Raw genomic sequence first — 20,104 nt, forward strand, 5'->3', positions numbered from 1 at the left:
TCAGGGGCATGGTGGCCTGCATCTCCTCCAAGGGAGGAGAGGCTGGGCAGTGGTTGGAGGAAAACACCAAAGTGGGAAGCCCAAACCCTGCAGGCTCTAGTTGTCTGCAAAGTCCACTATATTCCATTTCTCCCTCTCCTCCACTGGCATCGCCAGCTTGGACTGTGTGCTCCAGGGCAAAGTCCAAATCCCCTCTGAGACCCACAAGAGGGGACACTGCCAGAATCATCTCACAGAGTAAGGGACCCATGCGGGAAGAGGCCCGTAGACCTGCGGGAGGTGAAAGGCTTCTATTGTGGTCACAGTCTAGCTCTGGGAAGCAATGCGGGAAAGACTTCCTGTAGGGACTAGCCTGAGAACTGCCTGCCTCGGAAAGGGGCCTGGCGGTGCAGAAAGGTCCCGCCCTTGAGCATGAGTGGGGGACTTGGGAGGCTCGTTTCAAACCTGGGCTCCGGGCCCTACCTCAGGGATGCTGATTCCCAGGGGCTCCCTGGGCTAAGTTCAAAAACCAAATGAGTTTTCTCAAGGGGGAAAATATCATGTGACTATTGATGTCTTTGGGAAGTGGAGGTAGGAGGTGGAGGAGCAAAGAGGAAATCCTCTGCGTATAAAGACCAACAGCCAGGGAAGCCCTTGCGCAGCGAGCATCTACTCACCCAGATACATGGAGTCCCTGGCCTGACCAGTCATAAGCGGCGAGCTGATATTGGGGTGGGTAAAGGCAGGGGTTTGGGGTGTAGTGCAGTGTTAGAAAAGTTAAAGGTTGGGGTGCAGGTGGCTACCTGGATGAATCATCAAGCTGTGGAAGTGCAGTCAGGACAGAGCCCTGAGGAAGGAGGGGAGTCTGCAGGCCACCAGAGGGTCAGGCGCTCTCAAGGGAGGGATCATGGCCCTTCTCCGCACGCCTGAGCAGCCACAGCCCATGGCAGCTTTGTCACTGCCCCTCACCTAACTTCTGCCCTCCTTCCCCAAGGCCATCCGGCAGTTGCCAAGGTCCTTCCCTGAGGCTGTGTGGCCCCCACACCTCCATTTCATTTTCAGTCTCAGCTTCTCCAACATTCCAGCTCTTTCCAACAGACACATTTCCTCCCATATACTTTCCCTCCAAGTGGAACATTAATTTCCCCCTATATCCACTGGGATCTGTCCCACATCTCGTCTTTGCTCCCTGCCCACAATATCCCTTCCCCCAGCTCCATCTAGCCCCCCAAAATGGGTCCCGCCTCCCCAAGACCTAAAACAGGGCCTGGTCCCCAAGAGGTGCTCACTAAGTAAGGGGTGCATTACTCTGCCAGGCATTCCTCCGGGCGCTTTACCTGTCTGAGTTCACTTACCCTCCACACCACCATGTGAGGTGGGTACTGTAACTTCCCATCTCATTCCACAGGCCTGAAACTAAAGTCAATACACAGAAAAGTAGGTACTTGTGCACAATTCTCTCTTTATTTTGCCTAGATGATATAGCTGCCATCATCCTGATCTGTGCCCCGCCCTTTAAAAAAGCATTTGAGCCCCGGCCGGGCGATTCACCGAAAGGCCGAGTTCAATTCCCGGTCAGCCCACCAGGTCCCCGGTCGGCCGTGTAAAGGGAGGCAACCATGGATATAGATATCTCGATCTCTCTCTCTCTCCTTTCCTCCCTCTCTCCCTGCCTGCCTGTCTTGCTCCCCCTCCCCCCTTCCTCTCTAAAAACCAATAAACATATCCTCAGGTGAGGATTTAAAAAATAAGCATTTGAGGGGGCGCTGCCAGCATTCTCTCATCAGGGATGTGCAGCAGTGGGAGGCACCCGCGCCCGCAAGCCGAGCGGCTCAAAGGGAGGCCGGCAGGCAGCCAGGAGATCCTATTAAACTGCTTACCTGTCCAGGCCTGTCCCTCCGGGCCTTTCTGTGAGGTCGTTAGGCCCGGAGCCGGCTTTCGACCGAGTCCCCGGAGATGGGAACCCGGAGGCCTTCCTCTCTGACCCGCTCCGTTTCTGCCCCCGCGATCCGCGCTCGCACCCCGGCTTCCCGCTCTGGAACTCGTCCTTGCCTTAGTCCGGGGGGCACTGAATCCTTCCGGACACGGCATGTCTCACCCAAAACCATCAGGACGTAAACCTCTTGAGGGAAGAGCCGCCACTGCGCGTGGAAATCGTTTAGGGTTTACTAGTCCTGGGCACCGTTTATATTAAAAACATAATGCCGTGGTTTTCGTACTGCCCACAGTTACAACTGCGACCTGGACATTAAGATCCCCCAGCGCGGCCACCCGGGCCGCGGAGCGCGGAGGACAGGCTCGCGCCGCGGCGCGCAGGGACCCGGAAGTCTCTGCAGCCCTCATGGAGATTTGCCTGCACGTCCCTCTTCCGCTTCTCAGACTTCACGTCCCAATCAGCATTCGAGGAGCATTTTGGAACATGGTGGTCTTGGTTTCAGAATATTTATACACGTTACCAAATTACGCTGTATGGAGCGTTGTCATTTCACCTCGCTCTATACTCTACGTGGCGCCGCCATCTTGCGCGGAATTGAATCATGGGGGCCGCCATTTTGCGAAAGAGGGCGGGTATTTCCGGTTCCGGCGGGGGATGTTCTCTCTTTTCCTCGCAGGGCTGCGGCGGTGGTGGTTGTGCTGCTGCTCTCTCTGAAGTATCCAGGCCCATCCTCGTCGCTGCGGCGACACGCACACCCGCCGCCGCCATGACTGAGCAGATGACCCTTCGTGGCACCCTCAAGGGCCACAATGGATGGGTGACCCAGATCGCTACCACTCCCCAGTTCCCGGACATGATACTGTCCGCCTCTCGAGGTACGAGCTGAGGTGCGGGGCGGAGGATTGGAGGATAGGAGAGGTTATACCTGTCGCGTGGCTGGGCCAGTGGCACGCGGCCGGGAAAACGGGGTGGAAGGGGTGTGCGGACCTGTGCCCCGGCCTCAGCCGGGATGCAGACTTGGAGACATAAGTCAGCCAGTGGCTGCCGGGAGGGTTGCAGGATTGGGGGCTTTTTTTTATTTCTTGCCTGCCTCCCCGCCGGTGTGTTCAAGTGCTCGGGAGCCTACGGGTCGTGCGGGGCGGTGATGACACCAACATGCCATCTGAGTGCTCGTGCTGAAAACCAGAGGCTGTTTCTGAGCTGCCGCCCGGCCCGCTGCCCGATGGGAAGTGGGTGGACACCGAGGGGGCCGCGCGGAACTAGTCCCCGGCCGGCCCGAGCCTGCCCTCTGTCTTCGGTTTTCTTCTCATCTGCACCTGACTGCGTTCGGAAGCTTCTTGTGCCTTCCGTTTGCGCCCACACTTAGAGCTGAAAGATGACCTGACCTGATCGTGTCTGGTGCTTAATCGGAAAGCTTCCGTGAACAGGTCTCAGTGAAAGCATCCACCCTGGAGCGAGTGCAGCGATATGACTGGCTGCACACTGCTGGCAGCCCACAGCTAGTCTTCCCACACCCGAGCTGCTGTGTTTGCATTAGACGTCAGATAAGACATGTTGAATTGGCCTGGGTCAGGAAAGAGCGTCCCTAACTCCGGTGAAGTTAGGCACACCTGAGTTAAATTCATGGTATTGCTTAGCCCCACTTGGTCCTTGAATAGTGAGTCACTTGGCCTTGGCTGGTTATGTGTTCAGGGCCTGCAGTTTCCCTCCCTACCTGTCCTTCCTTTGTTAGATTGCAGACCCACCGAGGACCTTGAGGCATCCTGGATTGTCCAGTAGGTGAGCAAGTGGCCTGTGAGGTTACTCACTGGGCTTCCTTTCCTGTTTTACTTACCCGTAGACAAGACCATCATCATGTGGAAGCTGACCAGGGATGAGACCAACTACGGCATCCCACAGCGTGCTCTTCGGGGTCACTCCCATTTCGTTAGTGACGTGGTCATCTCCTCCGATGGCCAGTTTGCCCTCTCTGGCTCCTGGGACGGAACCCTTCGCCTCTGGGATCTCACAACGCAAGTAGCTGCTCTGTTATCTCTGGGGGGAGGTAGGTTCCCATGGGCTTTCCCGTCCCTTGTGGGAACTGTAAGTCCAGAGAGCACCTCAGAGAGGGTACTTGGGGTGCTTGCTCTCTCTCCTTGTTGCTTTCCTTTTTTATACAAAAGTGCCGAGGAGTGGTCTGGTTGGGTAGTCTTACCAGATATTGCCATTGAGGCGGCAAGAGTTTGAACAGGTTCTACCTTGGGAACATAATGGAGGATCCTGGTGATGACAGGCGACATTGTCAGCCAACCCCGTGTGGGAGTGAGGACATGTCCTGCAATTCTGAAGAGAATCCTCTGGCGTATTCTTAACCAAGGGTCTGCTGTGTGCAGATCCGTGTCCGGGGTTGTATGAGGAAATGCAGCTTCACTGGAAGAACGCTTGCAAAGTGTGTCTAGGCAGTGACCAAGTCCTTCCTCTCAGGGGCACCACCACGCGCCGATTCGTGGGCCATACCAAGGACGTGCTGAGTGTGGCCTTCTCCTCTGACAACCGGCAGATTGTCTCTGGCTCCCGAGATAAAACCATCAAGTTATGGAATACTCTGGGTGTATGCAAATATACTGTCCAGGTAAAGTGAAGACACATGTTACGGTGCTCTCCCACCCTCTGAACCTGGGCCTTATGTGGTGATCTCAGGCTTCATCTGATGAAAGTTTCATTGATCTTGAAGGTTTGGGTTTGGAGGTGTGAACACAGATTGTCGTTATAACTGAGGGGTGGGGTCAAGAGTTTCATGGACGGGATGGTTTTTCCTAATTTCATTTTCATCTGTAGGATGAGAGCCACTCAGAGTGGGTATCTTGTGTCCGTTTCTCGCCCAACAGCAGCAATCCCATCATCGTGTCCTGTGGCTGGGACAAGCTGGTCAAGGTGAGCTTGGAGCCAGGGTGTAGGGTCTTTGCCAGCTGGAATGTATTCCCACTCTCTCCCAGATGGTCATACACTTCGAAAGATTTGTCCCTCAGTTTACTTTTTTTCTTCCTAATTGATCTAAAGTAGCCAATTGATGGGCCTAAGTCCCTTATGAGGCAACAGAGCATTTGTTACCTGTTTTAATCCTAATTGTCCACAAGTGGCAAGACCTTTTTTTGGTTACTGATTGAATGAAAAATGACCACCAGATCAAGGAATGCTTTTAAACGAGCTTTAAAGGCCCTTTCTGTTTGGCTTGAGCTCTTCTGACTCTGACAGCTCCAGAGCCAAGTTCTTCATCTATGACTGCCACCACCCCAAATTTAGGTATGGAACCTGGCAAACTGCAAGCTGAAGACCAATCACATCGGCCACACAGGATACCTGAACACTGTGACTGTCTCTCCAGATGGATCCCTTTGTGCTTCTGGAGGCAAGGTACTTGGGCCAGGAGTCTCCTACACGATGGGTACAGTGTCTTAGAAAGAATACTTGACAATAAGATAGTAATCTAAGAAAAAATATTTCCGGAGATTGTTTTCTGAAAGTGACATCTTGAAGGAATACTATATTGTTCAAAAGAAACCGATTGTCTTCTATAAATCTGTTTTCTTTTGAAGTTATTGATGACATTAGAATTTCATTTAACAAACAGTGGTTTGATTTAGATCACAGACTCTTGGTAGGTTTGGTGAGTGAGGTGGTGCATTAAAGGAAAGGTATAGAGGTAAATATTGCTACTTCAATCATTCGTTTTTGGGAAGTTTGGGGTACGGGGGTGGGGTAGTTAAGATAATCTTGAGACAGCTGGGATTAACATCTGGAAGAGGTCACATTACCCTGACTCAACTTTGCTCTCTCCCAGGATGGCCAGGCCATGCTGTGGGACCTCAACGAAGGCAAGCATCTGTATACACTTGATGGTGGGGACATCATCAACGCCCTGTGTTTCAGCCCCAATCGCTACTGGCTCTGTGCTGCCACTGGCCCCAGCATCAAGATCTGGGTGAGTAGGGGCTGCGTTGAGGACAGGTACCTAGCTATACTCTAAGCCATGGCATCATTGTGGTGGTTTCTTGAACAACTGCTGTCAGGGTGTCAGTGGAGGCCCAGCAAAAGCTAGTTAAAACTTCCTGGGTTTGGGGTTTGCAATGATTAGGTCTTCGCCTTCTTAAAGGAGTGGCCAAATAGAGCAGCTTATTCAACCGCAGCACAGTTGGCATTTTCGTCTGAATGTTTGCCGGAGGGGGTGGAGTAGTCCTGTGTATTTCAGGATGTTTAGCAGCAAACCTGGTCTTTACTCACCAGTAAGTGCTTATAGCAGACTCCCTTAGTGACAACCAAAAATGTCTCTAGGCATTGCCAAGTGTGAGTGGCAAAAATATTCTGTTGAGATTATTGAGGTATAAAGGGACTTTTGAGAGGGGGCTTCTGTTTTCTGTTTGGTTTTTTTGGTGGGGGGGGGGTTGGGTTGTTGGGTTTGTTTTGTTTTGGGGTTTTGTTGGTGTATTTTAGTATCAGTGGCATTAAAATGCAAAGTTGCCTCACCTCCATTTTGCTCCTTCCCCAGGACTTGGAAGGCAAGATCATTGTAGATGAATTGAAGCAAGAAGTTATCAGTACCAGCAGCAAGGCAGAGCCACCCCAGTGTACCTCTCTGGCCTGGTCTGCTGATGGCCAGGTAAGTGGGTGTACCATCTGGAGGGAAGATTGTGGTCTAGAGCAGCAGTTACCAACGAGTGGTCTGTGCGTGAGGTCCCGAAAGGTTAGCAACCGCTGGCCTGGAGGGTAGTGATTACCTGCTTTCAGTTCAGTTTAATTTGACCAATTTACAGGCATATTGGTCCTTATTTACCAGCTGCTGCTTCCTCTAGGAATAATCACCCATAATCATGTAGTGAGAAGAGTGGGGATCTTAAGGGCCATCTTCACTAATGGGACTAGAGTTTCATGACCCTGACATCACTCATTTCTCCTTTGCAGACTCTCTTTGCTGGCTACACAGACAACCTGGTGCGAGTGTGGCAGGTGACCATCGGCACCCGCTAGAGATATATGGCAGAGCTTTAGTAATAAAATGGTTTTCTGGCTTGTAGAAAGCGTCTTTCTCTGATTAGGGAAAAAAGCTGCGTCCTATTCTGGAGGCACAGGCCAGGTAAAGGCTTTGGGAAGAGGGAGAAGTCAGACTATGTTGGTACCTCGTTCATAATGTCCTATTTCAGATAGATCCTCAATGTTTTTATGGATTTCAGGGAGAAACACCCATCTGCTGCCTCCCGAATGCCCCCTACTTGGGGTTAAGCCTGGGCATATACCCTGATTGGGAATTGAATCTGCAACCTCTGGGTGCATGAGATAAGGCTCAACCGACTGAGCCGCTACACCAGCCAGGACCAGGTCCAGCTCTCTTAACACACACACAAAAAGAGGTACATTTTGTTATTCTTCCAAAGGGAAGATTAAAAAACTTTCTGAAACTTAAGGCTAACATAGTCTACATCATATTGGGTCTTTTAAGATGGAGACTTACTAAAAAAAAAAAAAAGATGGAGACTTACTTTTTAATAAAGGCAAGTCAACTCACCAAAAGAACTACCTAAATCCTTTTCACTCCTCCCATACGGGAGATTTAAAATTATATGCAGTGGTCTAGAATTACTCATAATCACAGAACTGGCTAAATTACAAACAGCTATTGAAGCAGCCCATATATATGTACATAGACACACTGGAGGCCTGATGCACGAATTATGCATGGGTGGGGTCCCTCAGGGTAGCCTGCTGGGATCAAGCTGAAGCCTACAGCTCCTTCCTGCTGTTCCTGGCCCCACTGCAGCAGTACTCACCAGCCCTGCATCTGGAGCCCTCCGGCATTGGGCCAAAACTGGCTTGCCAACATCCCCCAGGGGTCCCAGATTGTGAGGATGCAGGCCAGGCTGAGGCACCCTACTGGACCCAGGAACATGTTTGGGGTCAGTGTGTGTCCTGCCTATCTTGCCCAGTCCAGATTTCACAACCCCAGCAGCAAGCTAACCTACCACTCATAGCGTCTACTCTGGTGGTCAGTGCACATCAAAGTGAGTGGTTGAGCGTCTTTAGCATGTCATTAGCATATTAGGCTTTTGTTGAACAGTTGACCAGACACTTCACATATTAGGCTTTTATTACATAGGATACTCTCCATTTCCTCTTCAGCTAATAGTAATGGGGCATCTCTAGCTTTATCTCCAACTTCATGGGATTTCTAGATAATAGTCACCTATACTTTGAAAATGGGCCTGAGCCAGGAGTGTGGAGACTCAGAAACAGTCCTAAAGCATCAAAGCAGTTGGAGAGAGCAATCAGCAAATGATCTTCAAGTAGTCTGAAGAGGATGCCAATAAAGTACGTAGGTCATACAAATGGGAGGAAGGATAGGGTTTATATTCCAATCTCTTTAAACAGGATCTCATGCCTAGTAGCGTTTCTGCTCATCTAAAGGAATGGACTCCACAAAAGAAGCAAATAAAGCTTTTTTCCTTTTTATTTCCACAACCCAACTTCCCTTTCCCCCAGGAACATAATTGACCTGGGCCATCAAAGCACAGGACAAAAGCTGATAAGTGACACAAGGCAAAGGGTTACTAGAAAAATATATTATACCCAAGGCTCTCCTAGGGACCTAAACCCTGCTCCCCATCAGAGCTCATCAAATGAAACTGAAGACATGAGAGGATGGAAATCTGAACCTCTGCTGAACAAAGGGGAAAGGAGTCTGGCAGTGAAAAGGGCAGGGTGTGGTTTGCTGGGGAAGGGTGAGGAAATAATTTACTGGGGGTGGGGGGGGTATAATGGTATGTGGTTTCAATCATGTCTACCACTCTGGATCTCACTGAAACTAAATTCTGGCCAGTCTATGGAGGTAGAAATTGGGATAGAAGTTTAGAATCCTTCCTTTCCCAGAGGAGATGGTTCTTTATTACCCAGCTCTACCTTTTGCCCAGCCTGCCTCCCCTCAAAACTCCAAATTCCATAGTTAAACTTCCATTAGAAAATGGAATTGGAATGGGGATAGTCGTGTCTTGCCCAAATCCTCCAGCCTGGGAACTGGTATGAAGATTGAAAAGCAGGGATGGGTAAAGAGAAGTTAATAAAGTTAAATATTCCCTCCCCTACTCAAACTTGGTCCCTGGGTGGACAGGTAGGGAAGACTAGGCAGCTGATATCAGGGACCCATGCAGGTGAGTGAGGCAGAGCTGGAGGCCAGAAAGGTTCCTTAGGCTCCTACAGGGAAAAGGGGGGGTCAAGGAAGAGCAGGAAGCAATGCAGAAAACTTAGGGAGCCTTTTAGCCCCAAAACTTGGGCCACCCTCCACCACCACCCGCCCCACCAGTGCTGACCAGAGGGGCCCCAGCGGGTGGTAGGCTGATCAAGGGCACAGCTTAATTCGGGTACCCTTGGAGAACACCCGGAAGAAAGGGAAGACACGCTCGCCCAGAAAGGCAGCCGAGAAGGTGTGCACGTGGGCCAGAGTCTCTGCATTGTAGAAGCCCAGGCGCCCAGCCTCATAGTCCAGGTACACGCCGAAGCGCCGTGGTTTCTCACTTGGGCTCAGCAGTGTCTGCTCCGTCGAGCTCTGTGCCTGGTAACGTTTGCCATTGGTGCCCACACACCACACTTCCCTCTGGAGCAGGGGCTGCTGGGGTAGGTGGAGGCGGCGGCGGCGGTGGTGATGGCGTGAGGAAGAACTGGCATCCCCGATGCCCACAGAGGAACCCCCAGAGCCCACCTTTTCCTTATGATGGGTTGATTCTCGGGCAGCACCCACAGCCCAGCCCCGCCGCCCACCCACCTCTACCTCCCAGTAGTGCCGGCCAGAGCGGAAGCCCTGGGCCCCCAGTACGCAGCAGTCAGCTGAGAAGCACTTGGAATGGTCAGCAACCTTCTGCCGCCGTTCTGCCAGGCGGACCCCCCGGCGATCAGGAGACAGCATCAGGGCCGGGTGAGCCGTGTCGGGGTCCAGTGTCAGGTCCACTTGTGGGAAGAGGACAAATTCACCAGGGATGGGCCCACTGTTGCCCCTCAGCAGCCAACTCCAAGGTTCAGCCTTTCCTAATGCCCTCCCCCCATTCACCTTCTGGACCCCAGCAGTCCTTAGTGTCCCACCCCTTCCTAAAGCCAGGATCAGGTTCCTATGGGTTCTAACACTTTCCCTATTCTTGTTTCCAGGACACTGGACAGGTCTTCCCTCTGGCCCTGGCTCTTCTTGCCAGCACTCACCCCCAACACCTACCTGAGCTAGGACAGCAGTCTTGGCTTGAAGCCCCAGATGGCCTACCTGTAGCCTGCTCCATCTCAGCCCCCAATCTTCCCTCAGAACCTAATCTCAGGTCTGTGAAGGTAAAGGCAAAGGAAGGTCGCACAGGTGACCTCCCTACCTCGAGCAGCCTGACAGAACATCCGGCTCATTTTCCTCACGATGGCGTCTGTCAGGAAGTCATGGCTATGGGGTTGACACGGGTCAGGGGACCAGATCTCTGGGGGCTGCAGCTGTATCTCTTCACACCTGGAGGAAGGGGACCAGGCAGGGGGTGGGACCATGATATTCCCAGGGGAAGGAGAGGAGGAGAGGGGCAGGAGAGCCAAAAGAGGCAGGGATGGGGAACCAGATGCCACTAGGTTACAAAGGACAAAGGGTGAGAACACACCTATTGAAAGTCTCCTTGATGTCCTGGGAATAACAGAAACACAAAGAAGGAGAGGGAGAAAGACAAAGAGAGAGTCAGCTGTGCAGGGATGGCGCCTTTCTCCCTGCCTGGTTCTAGCCATAAAGACTGACCATAAACAGGGAGTGAGAAAAAGCACTTCAAGGCCTCCACTAAACATGCATCCACCTCAGTCATCCTGTGCCTCAGCACACCTAACCCATCTCATCCTGCTGTGAGCCTAGGAATAGAATTTTCAACCCCAGTAAACTAATTTTCACAATATGACTTGGTTATCTTTTTCAGGATGTCACTGCCAAAAACTCTTTCCTCAACTCTCATTTAAAACCCTCCTCCACAACTGAAACTCCTTTATTTTCATTAGGTATAATCACACACCACATTTTACAGTAACTCTGGTCTTCAGCCTCAGAAGACCTTTAGGTCTTCAGCAGAAATCCCTGTGGATTCATCCCAGTAAAAAAAGGCTGCTATGGGCAGGTGTTAAACACAGGGTGCTGGGGAGCAGACAGGGAAGTGGACCCTGCTCACCTGGAGCAGCCGCAGGCCCCCCTGCTGGCTCCGTTCCTGGGCCTCGTTCAGCAGGCGGCTCAGCTGGGCAGCCTGCTCAGCCAGAAGACTGGCCGCTGCTCCCGCCCGGCCCAGCTGGGCTTCGTGCATCTCTCGAAGGCGCCGCTCCAGCCCTGCCTGCTCTTCAGCCAGAAACCTTGTCAGCCGTCCAAACTCTGAGGCCACAGCTGCCAGTTCTGACTTCATCTGGCTCTGGGATGATGCAAAGGGGATGGTGGATACCACCTCAACACACAGAAACATAAACCTCCAATTTGGCAACTGCTGCCCCTCGATCCAAGGCAAAGGAGCCCTATATCCCAAATGGAAAGAGGCATCTGTCCCCTTTCCCTCTCCCAGCCTTACCAGGCATCACTCGCCGCACCCTGGTCCGAAACTCACTCGCCTTTGCCTGCAATACTTCTCTCCACCTTGGCTGCCCAACTTAACTCATTTTAGGTCTAAGTTTTACTATTTCCTAAGAGAAGCCTTCCCTCCCCTCCATATCTAAATCAGGACCACCCCCATAAATATCAGTCTCTCCTCATGGCATAGCTCTCAATTAGAAATGTTATGTTTACATTGGAGTACCCTTTAACATCCTTTCTCACTACACCATAAACTCTGTTTGCTACAGGATCCTTGGACCCTGGCATAGTGCCAACCATGGAATAGGTGCTTGGTAAGAACTTATGAAATGAGTAAATAAAAAATCAGTAATCAAGATATCAAGTTAGGGTCCTGGATATATCACTAGTGACCTTGGGAAAGTCACTCAATTCTAGATCAGAAATAGGCAAACTTTCTGTAAAGGGCCAGATAATATTTTATACTTTAAAGACTGAGGCAAAATCAAGGATATTAATATGTAGGTACTTCTATTATAACAAGAGAAAATGTCTGTCCACTCCCACCCATTTGCTGAGCTGGGCAATCCCAGATGGTGGACAGGCTTTTTGCCCGTGTATCATCAGCTAGAGACGTTCTTGGGACAAAGAGTGACAGGCCAGATGGGGAGGAGAGTCCTGACTGGCCAAGTGGGTGAAGTGAACAGTTAGTTTCTCTGTGTCCAGTGACACTCAGATTCTTACACCTTCTCTGCACACCAGGAGCCCAAGAGTCTCAATTTGAGCAACAAGTTGGAGGCAAGACCAACTCCCAGACCCAGATTCCACCACTCGGTGCAAGGCAGCCACCAGCAGCAGAGTCCCTAAATCTGGGAGAGTGTATAAAGTGCAGGTGGGAAGGGGCAGGCAGAGAAGAGATGGGGGAAGAGGTCCGACAGGAGGGATGTCCCAGGCTTGGTATCTGAAGCTCAGCATCAGGCCATTCCAGTGCCTGGTGGCCTTACAAAAACAGACGGGACAAGGGGTGGGAATTGGGGGGAAAATATCTAAAATACTCCTTGGGGAGAGGTGAGAACTGATGAAAAAAGGCTGAGAAACTGGACTAGAGGATATTGGGTCTCTGCAATCCTAACATTCACTAATACATCCCCTCCACTGGCCCCCTCTCATGCTCAGGGCTGCTCTGCCTACCCCCGGCCGCCTATCCTGGGACCTGGGGCTTCTGATGGCTGCTTTATGGATTTTGGCTTGCCTCCTTCTGCCCTCTGCTATCCAGTGTGCTGGGCACAGCATGGTGGGACAATGGCTCTGGAGTTAAATGTCCTGAGTGGTAAGCCTGCTCTGCGGCCTTGAGCCAGACACCCAATCTCTCCAAGCCAGGCCTCTCTCGCCATTTTGGAATCTGGGAATGTATATAACTCCTCACCCTCTAAGGCCCCTCTCTCCTCAGGACCCTGGGAGGGTGTCTACCTCTCCCCCAGGCCTTGGCTGCCCCTCTTCAGGAGATCTAGTCACCACTTGTGCGAGCGGGCAGCCCATCCTCCCTGCCCTGACCACAGAGCCAGTCAGCCTGTCAAGGACATTCACCCACCTTCAGCTCTGTCACCCGCCTCTCCTCCTTGGCTTTCATCTTCTGCACAGCCTCCAGGTGCTTCCTCAGAGGTTCCACATGCCCCTGCAGTTTGGCCTGAGGGAACAGGAAGAGGAAGGCTAATGGCCTGGGCTGGAGAAGCACCTGCTCTTCCCCATCCTCCCTGCAGTGGGTTGGGTCTCAAAGCCTGATCCCCATCACAGTTATCAAATGAGCATCATACTCCCATCCTCCTCTTCCTTCTCTTGAGATGATGGCAAAGGCTCCAACCCTCCACCTGCACTCATGTCCACAGCCCTGGATGCGTTTTCTAAAGGTGGGACCCTGACTAGAGAGCCCCACACTCGGGTGGAGTGTGCCTGGTTGAGCACCTCACCACACAAAGTCCTCCCATATGAATGTTCCTGCCTGTGGTCCCGGCCCCTCATAGCAATCTTCCTCATTACTTTCATCTCTAAGTACTTTTCTGATTATTTTCATGTGATAAAAATCCATCAGTCGTTCACCACCACTCGCAAAGTATGAGACTAACTGCCCCTACATTTCTAGCCTACCCCTTCCACAGTCTTAGTTTGAGCCATATCTTGTCTTTTTCTGGCTTCATAATACTTCCCAGGTACTGTAATCATTATAAGTTTACCTGCCTTTCCCAGGACAGGGGCTCTTGGGGACAGGGTCGCCACTTTAATTTCTGTATTTCTCCCTGTCCATCTGCTTTCTCTCCCACTCAATCACTTGCTGAATGAAAAACAAAAACTCTCTCCTCCTAAATACTTAACCTTCACAACAAATATGCACTTAAGCTCTGTGTTCCAATTATTTGTAGCAGTCTTTTTCTTTAAAGGACTCTATAGAGAGACCAAAATGGGTGAGATTAACCCAAACTATTTATTTCCTTTTTTATGTCTTCTGCATTTATCCCTCCTTTTCCTTGAGGGGTAACACAGGGCAGAAAAGCTCAAGCCTAGACTCCAATCTGATCCTAAATGCAGCCAAGTGTCCTGAAGCAAGCCATGATTCCAGTTTCCTCATCTTAAAATGGGAATTGGGAATACTAGAACCTACCCCTTGGGTAGTATGCTTAGCACAGTGTCTGGTACATAGCAACAGATCAGTAAATGTTACCTAGTGTTCCCTACCTAGGCCTTAAGCTGCCAATGAAAACCTGACAATGACCCTTGAACTACAGACATTACTGACTCAGGGTACAAAAGGCCATTGTTGTTGTTGTCTTTTTTAATATATTTTTATTGATTTCAGAGAGGAAGGGAGAGGGAGACAGAGAGAGAAACATCAATGATGAGAGAGAATCATTGATCAGCTGCCTCCTGCACACCCCACTGGGGATAGGAGCCTGCAACCTGGGCATGTGCCCTAACCAGGAATCAAACTGTGACCTCCTACTTCACAGGTCAACACTCAACCACTGAGCCATGCCAGCGAGGCCAAAAGGCCATAGTTGCACAGATAAGTGGTTGCAGACAAAAATCATAGTAATAATAAGATTACAACCGATCCATAACATGAAAACAGCATAAACTACACAGAATTTTGCCTTTTGATATCACTTTCCACTTACGTCCAGTAGTGTCAATAATTTCAACTCTATTAATACAGAATTTACAATGCTTAAATTTTCCACTTAATATTTTTCCTAAATTGTTGACTAAAAATTCATAAGCAGAAATCCAGAGTACTATGTAAGAAAAATTTTCAAGGACCTTTAACTTTTCTGGAGCTTTATTTATAAAGCATTTGTATGTTACTACCTACTCAATAAAGAAATATTTCTACAACACAGTGCCAAGCTAGTGCTAGTCAGTGTACGTATCTAAACAAAACAAACTACCTGTCTGTAAAATAGCCTATAACTTAGAAAGAGAATCACTCAAATTAGTTCTATATAATAAAACTTACGTATTGACATTTGCTGATCAGTTACTGTCAGATTATTTGTGTCTATGTGACCTCCCCAAATTGCAGAGCCTACTGGAGTGGAATTGAATAGATGTGGTTAACACAAATTAAAATCCAGTTTCAGAAACTCTTCATAAGTCCTGCCAGCGGAGCGTGAAAAAGGGGTGGAATGCTCATTGATATTCCACCCTGGGATCCAGTTAACAAAGTTGGCTACACATTGTTTGATGGGTAGAATTAACTAGGAACTGAGGGGATATAAAAAAGAACAAAAGGAGCTGGCAACTTCCCCTAATATTGCATGGCCTAAAAGGCAGGTGAGCCCTCAGTGGATAGAGCGTCAGCCTTCGGACTGAAAGGTCCCAGGTTCGATTCCAGTCAAGGGCATGTATCTTGGTTTGCGGGCACATCCCCAGTAGGAGGTGTGCAAGAGGCAGCTGATGGATGTTTCTCTCTCATCGATGTTTCTAACTCTCTATCCCTCTTCTTTCCTCTCTGTAAAAAAATCAATAAAATATTAAAAAAAAAAAAATGCAGTGAGTCCCATCACAGGCTGGGCTTCCTAAAGATACTCTCCCATCACTGATTCAGAATCTCTAGTGGTAAGGTCCACTCTACTTTTGAAAACACTCACTAGTAATTTGGCCAATCAGCCAGGTTTGACAATCACTGTTTGGAAGGAATAGTTAACCCGTCATGAAGGGATGTTGGTTTGTCTTAGCTGTACGACTTATAGCTGAGAAGTTCTAGACTCATTATTCTAAAATCAGGGCAATGATAATACCTAAATGGGGTTACCATAGGAATCAGGAGATACGAAAACACAAGTCATAAAACAAAAAAGTTCTGGGCCAATCACATAGAAACTACCTTCTCCTCTTCCCGGTCCCACTGCTTCGAACACATCCAGGCCTTCTCTAAGGAGTGATATTTGTGCTGGCTGTCTCACAGCCAAATCTCCGTTACCAATGTTCAAAAAGAAAAGAAAAAAAAAAGAAAAGAACAAAAAAAAAAAAAATGCAAAAAGAGGGTCAAAAGTAGGGGGCAAGATATTAAGCAAAACAGACTCAAACTCCAAGATGAAGTTGTATGTCAGAAAAGTCAAACAAACAGACATCCAAATAGTAGTGACCTTGTTAACAGTATAGACCAGGGTGGGGGGATGGGGAAGGGGTAGGGGAGTAGGTCATAACCAAGTCCATCACTTACTAGCAGCTGTGTGGCCCTGTGTATATTACTTAAATCTCTCTGACTCTGTTTCCCGATCTGTAAAATGGGAATAGAAACCATATCAAACTCACAGGGTTGTTTTGAGTTTTAAATGAGACAGTCCATGAAAAGTGCTTAGTATAGTATATACTGGAGTACACAGTATATGTTCAATACATATTAACTTTTAATCCTGAAGAAAATAAAGTTCAAAGACATTCAGAAACTTAAAAGTCTCTCCCTTTTTTCTGAATTCCCAGGAAAGGTAAGAAGTTCTGGCCAGTACATCACAATGCTGCAGTTGAAGCCAAAGTCCTCAGGGGGAGAACCAAGCCATATCATGGGATGGGCGGAGAACCCATTAGAAGGCCATTTCAGAGCCTCTGGGTCTGATGCTAGGAGTTATTATGCGCCTACTCCTCAGAGCCCTTCTTGTTCCTCCAGGCCCCATCTCCAGGGGTCTCAGTCAAGGACAGACGTAAGACCACCCAAAGGAACATGAGACTGGTGGTAAGGCCCTAGGGGCCTGTCACCTGCACTCCTACCCTTAGGGACAGTGAAAGTGTGAAAGAGCAGTGGTCCCCCTTCCCCCGCCCCTCCCCCCCGCCCCCAGACACAACCCAGTGATATGGCATCACCAGCTTTGCCCAATTTCCTTTGAGAAAGCCAGTTCTCCTGGTCTTCACTATGTCTGCGTTGTCTGTGCAGAGGATCCTTCTCCCTCTAACCCTGGTGCCAAAGGTGTTTACAAGGAGAATCACCTCGCCATTACAGGTTCTTGGCGGGAGGTGCGGGGGAGACATTTCCTTTTCCCAGCTCCTTACTTCCTGTCCTCCCCCTCTAAACTCCCATCTTCTACTTCTCTCACCTTGTACTCCTGCACCACCTCCTCCAATGGCACCACGCTGTGCTGCTTGTGGCTCCTGGATTCTCGGCACACCACACAGATGGCCTCTTCGTCCACTTCACAGAAGAGCTTCAGGGCCTCTTGGTGTTTGGGGCAAATGCCCTGCTCGTTCCCACGGCTCCCCCGACCAGGTGCTGGATGCATCTGCCGGATCACCTGGACCATGTTGGCCAGCTGCAGGTTGGGGCGGAAGCTTCTCCTGGGAAAGCTCTTTCTGCATTGGGGGCAGGTGAAGCACCTCCGAGGGGCTGGAGGCGGGGGAAGTGAAGTGACAGGGTCTAGCTCCTCCTCCTCCTCCTCCAGCACTTCTTCTTCGTCCTCCTCCATCTCCAAGTAGTAGTCCGGGTCTTCCTCCTCCATGTCAAAGTAGTAGTCCTGGTCCTCCTCCTCCTCCATGTCCAAGTAGTAGTCCGGGTCCTCCTCCTCCTCCTCCTCCCACACGTTGTCCATGTTATCCCTGTTGGACCCGCCCATGCCACCGGTCCAGAACACACCTTCCTCTTCCTCCTCGACCTCCTCCTCCAAGTCGCCCTCATAGTCTTCATCCCTCATGGGGGTGTCCCAGCCCCCACCGGCCCCCACAGCCTCCACTTCCTCCTCCCCTCCTCCATTCTCCTCCTCCTCCTCCCGGTCTAACTCGTCCCTGTCCTCCTCATCCTCCCCTCCCCACAGCTGGGTTACACACACTCGGCAGAAGTTGTGCCCGCAGCCGATGGACACGGGGTCCGTGAAGTAATCCAGGCAGATGGCGCACACCGCCTCCTCCTGAAGGGTCTGCACGGGGTTGGGTGCCATGGCAACGGCAGCCATCTTAGTGTCCACTCAGCCAGTGTAAAAGGTAGGGGGCCGAGGGAGGTCTTCCCTCTCAGACGCCCTGACGACCCGGCCCCACCCCCAGCCCTGTCTCTCCACACCTTGCCTCAAGCGCAGGTAGAGAAATGTCCTCCCGACAACCCACCCTCCACACAGTCCCCTTCTCCCAGGCTACAAGCGTGTCTCTGCCACGGGAGACAACACAGCTGAGCGCCGCCGCCAAGTCCCTCAGGCAGCCCTGAGTGCAAATCTGCCCCCAACGCTCTCCGGGCCTCCTCATAAACCCCCGCCCCTCCTCACTTCCTGGCTCCGCCCCCACACTTCCGTTCTCCCTCCCAACACTTCCGGTACCGCCAAGCCACCCTAGCTAGCGAGTTCCTTCCGCGATCGCGCAACGCTCCCTTCCCGCCCCGACGCGGACGACAGGAAGCGATGAGACGCTCTAGCATCCACTCGGGAAGAGGGCGGGAGGGCTAGGACGATGGAGGTCCACATCTCTGTGGTGCGGGGGAGTGAGCAACACAGACGAAACAGAAAGACCGGCCACTCCCAGCCCCCGCCACCGGGGATAAATTTCGGGAGACGATGGAACCCTCTGTGGCCGTCCGCTGTCGGTGCTCTGACCGCGTCGGCCGGGCGCCATCCTACCGGCCGGGCACCAAAGACTGCAGCAAGCACTCCTCACAGCTGATGCCGGAAGCAGAGGGGCGGGCCCCGGTGAGCGTCCTGAAGTATTTCCGGCCCTTCTAGGCAGAGGACTTGGGTGTCGGAGGACTCGGGGCGTCCCTCGGTGACCTCACGGGGCGGGGTCTGAGGAAGTGTGGTGGGGGCACCAGAGCCTCTTCCCCTGCTCTGCACTGCAGGGCATTTCCACCCCCGTTTAGAAACTGCCGTCGGGTCGCTCCGCATTGTTAGAGGAACTTTCCTAACCGCACATCAGTAAAGGGATAGTGAGTGGCAGGTCATTGCATGCACATTCACAGGATGGAGCACTTGAACTGTAAAAAGGCGTGCTCGTCAAGCCGGTTTTTTTTTGTTGTTGTTTTTTTTGTTTTTTTTTTTGAGAGAGAGAAAGTACGTCTATTAAAGCTGGGACAGTGAAACAAGGAAGGGCTAAAGTTAGAAGCAACAAGTGAACAAGTGCTCTGCTTTGGCTTTCTAGAAATGTTGTGGGAAATGAGTGAGCCAAGGCGGGGATGCTGTCAGCTCACTGGAGAGGCAAAGGAAAGGGGGCCTTGGGGCAGGTTCAGGCGGTGAGCTCGGCGCCCATTGCTCCCCGACTTCAAGTCTGGCCTGGTAAGGACCCACAGGGTGTACGGGGTGCACGCCGCGGGAGAAGCGGAGAAGGAAACGGCGCGGGCGAGCTCCGGCGGGGAGCGTGCACTTCAATACGGATAAAGTGAAAAAAGCAAGGCACCCAACTGTGTAGAGTGTACTGCCGTCTAAAAAAGGGAGAGGGGGGAAATGTTAAATGTGTTTGATATTTTATAGTCCTGTGTTTACTCATGAAATAAGGATAATGTTCCTATCTTAGAGGGTTTTGTTTTGTGCAACCAGAGTTAATGTCATGCAAAGCGATGGAATGCTGCTTAGCACACAGTGAGATAATAAGATTTAGCTACCGGTATTACCCTCGTCGTCGGCTGTCTCTGGAAGAATACCCGTGGCAGGTATTCTCTGGGAATGCCAAGGGTCCGGGACGGGAAGGATACGGTACTTTTTTCATGTATGTCGTTCTGTATCTTTTGAATTTCGAACCAAATAAATGTATTACCTTAAAGAAAAAAATAAAACTTTTTCTAAGTGCCATCGATTCGGTCAGCTGTGCACCACTCTTGCTCCGCGAGCTCCAAAATACCTCGAGATCTGCTTTCATGGGGTCCCAGTCTCAGAGCAGGGGCTCCGAATGGGTTTGTGGTGTTGATTTTACTTGAGAAAATCGTATCCAGGTTGTAGCACTGTATTAGATGTCGCTGTTAGCATCTCTGTCAGATAGATTATTTGTGCGAGAAAAATACTGTGATACTTGAAGCTTTTTTTAAATGTGTCGTTTAATTTAAAAAAAAAAAAAAGACTGCGTGGAGTACAGAATCCCCAGCGAGTGCCGGCGCTCCGGGGTGCGGGAGGGGAAGCTCCAGGTGGACCTGTGCTTCCTAAGGGGGTGGGGCCCAGACCGCGAACCCTGGTGGGTGGGCT

General features: G+C 50.8%; 2 protein-coding genes and 1 non-coding gene across 7 annotated transcripts; 2 read left to right on the forward strand and 1 right to left on the reverse strand.

The window, feature by feature from the left end:
- Positions 1-2,562: 2,562 nt before the first annotated feature.
- On the forward strand, positions 2,563-6,969 carry RACK1 (receptor for activated C kinase 1). The gene is made up of 8 exons (XM_008158657.3): positions 2,563-2,790; positions 3,756-3,927; positions 4,379-4,526; positions 4,733-4,828; positions 5,198-5,308; positions 5,736-5,876; positions 6,441-6,551; positions 6,854-6,969. The coding sequence occupies exons 1-8, from the start codon at positions 2,682-2,684 to the stop codon at positions 6,917-6,919; spliced, it is 954 nt and encodes a 317-aa protein (XP_008156879.2). The 5' UTR covers positions 2,563-2,681; the 3' UTR covers positions 6,920-6,969.
- Positions 3,051-3,118, forward strand: LOC114228742 (small nucleolar RNA SNORD95). The gene has a single exon (XR_003614871.1). It is a non-coding gene; the product is annotated as a small nucleolar RNA SNORD95 (small nucleolar RNA).
- Positions 6,970-8,370: 1,401 nt separating the features above from the next.
- TRIM41 (tripartite motif containing 41) lies at positions 8,371-18,033 on the reverse strand. Of its 5 annotated transcripts, none has more exons than XM_054717088.1 (7): positions 17,057-18,033; positions 16,189-16,245; positions 13,063-13,158; positions 11,107-11,337; positions 10,558-10,580; positions 10,288-10,415; positions 8,371-9,883 (listed from the first exon to the last, which is right to left on the reverse strand). In XM_054717088.1, exons 1-7 carry the CDS (start codon positions 17,903-17,905, stop codon positions 9,279-9,281), a joined length of 1,989 nt encoding a protein of 662 aa, XP_054573063.1. In that variant the 5' UTR covers positions 17,906-18,033; the 3' UTR covers positions 8,371-9,278. The 5 variants fall into 5 exon arrangements, with proteins under 5 accessions (XP_054573063.1, XP_054573062.1, XP_008156881.1 ...); XM_054717087.1 differs by having other exon boundaries at positions 11,107-11,370; XM_008158659.3 differs by lacking the exon at positions 16,189-16,245.
- Between the last annotated feature and the right edge of the window lie 2,071 nt (positions 18,034-20,104).

Source organism: Eptesicus fuscus, chromosome 6 (genome assembly GCF_027574615.1).
Source record: "Eptesicus fuscus isolate TK198812 chromosome 6, DD_ASM_mEF_20220401, whole genome shotgun sequence".
Lineage (NCBI taxonomy): Eukaryota > Metazoa > Chordata > Mammalia > Chiroptera > Vespertilionidae > Eptesicus > Eptesicus fuscus.

Excerpts from the sequence above, each read along its gene's own strand:
- RACK1 (XM_008158657.3), top strand. The coding sequence starts at position 2,682 with ATGACTGAGCAGATGACCCTTCGTGGCACCCTCAAGGGCCACAATGGA. Across the intron at positions 3,928-4,378 it reads CGCCTCTGGGATCTCACAAC|GGGCACCACCACGCGCCGAT; the intron begins GCAAGTAGCTGC and ends CCTTCCTCTCAG. Across the intron at positions 4,829-5,197 it reads GCTGGGACAAGCTGGTCAAG|GTATGGAACCTGGCAAACTG; the intron begins GTGAGCTTGGAG and ends CCCCAAATTTAG.
- TRIM41 (XM_054717087.1), bottom strand. The coding sequence starts at position 17,905 with ATGGCTGCCGTTGCCATGGCACCCAACCCCGTGCAGACCCTTCAGGAG. Across the intron at positions 13,159-16,188 it reads ACAGGGCCACACAGCTGCTA|GCCAAACTGCAGGGGCATGT; the intron begins GTAAGTGATGGA and ends CTGTTCCCTCAG. Across the intron at positions 10,416-10,557 it reads ATCAAGGAGACTTTCAATAG|GTGTGAAGAGATACAGCTGC; the intron begins GTGTGTTCTCAC and ends CCCTTCCTCCAG.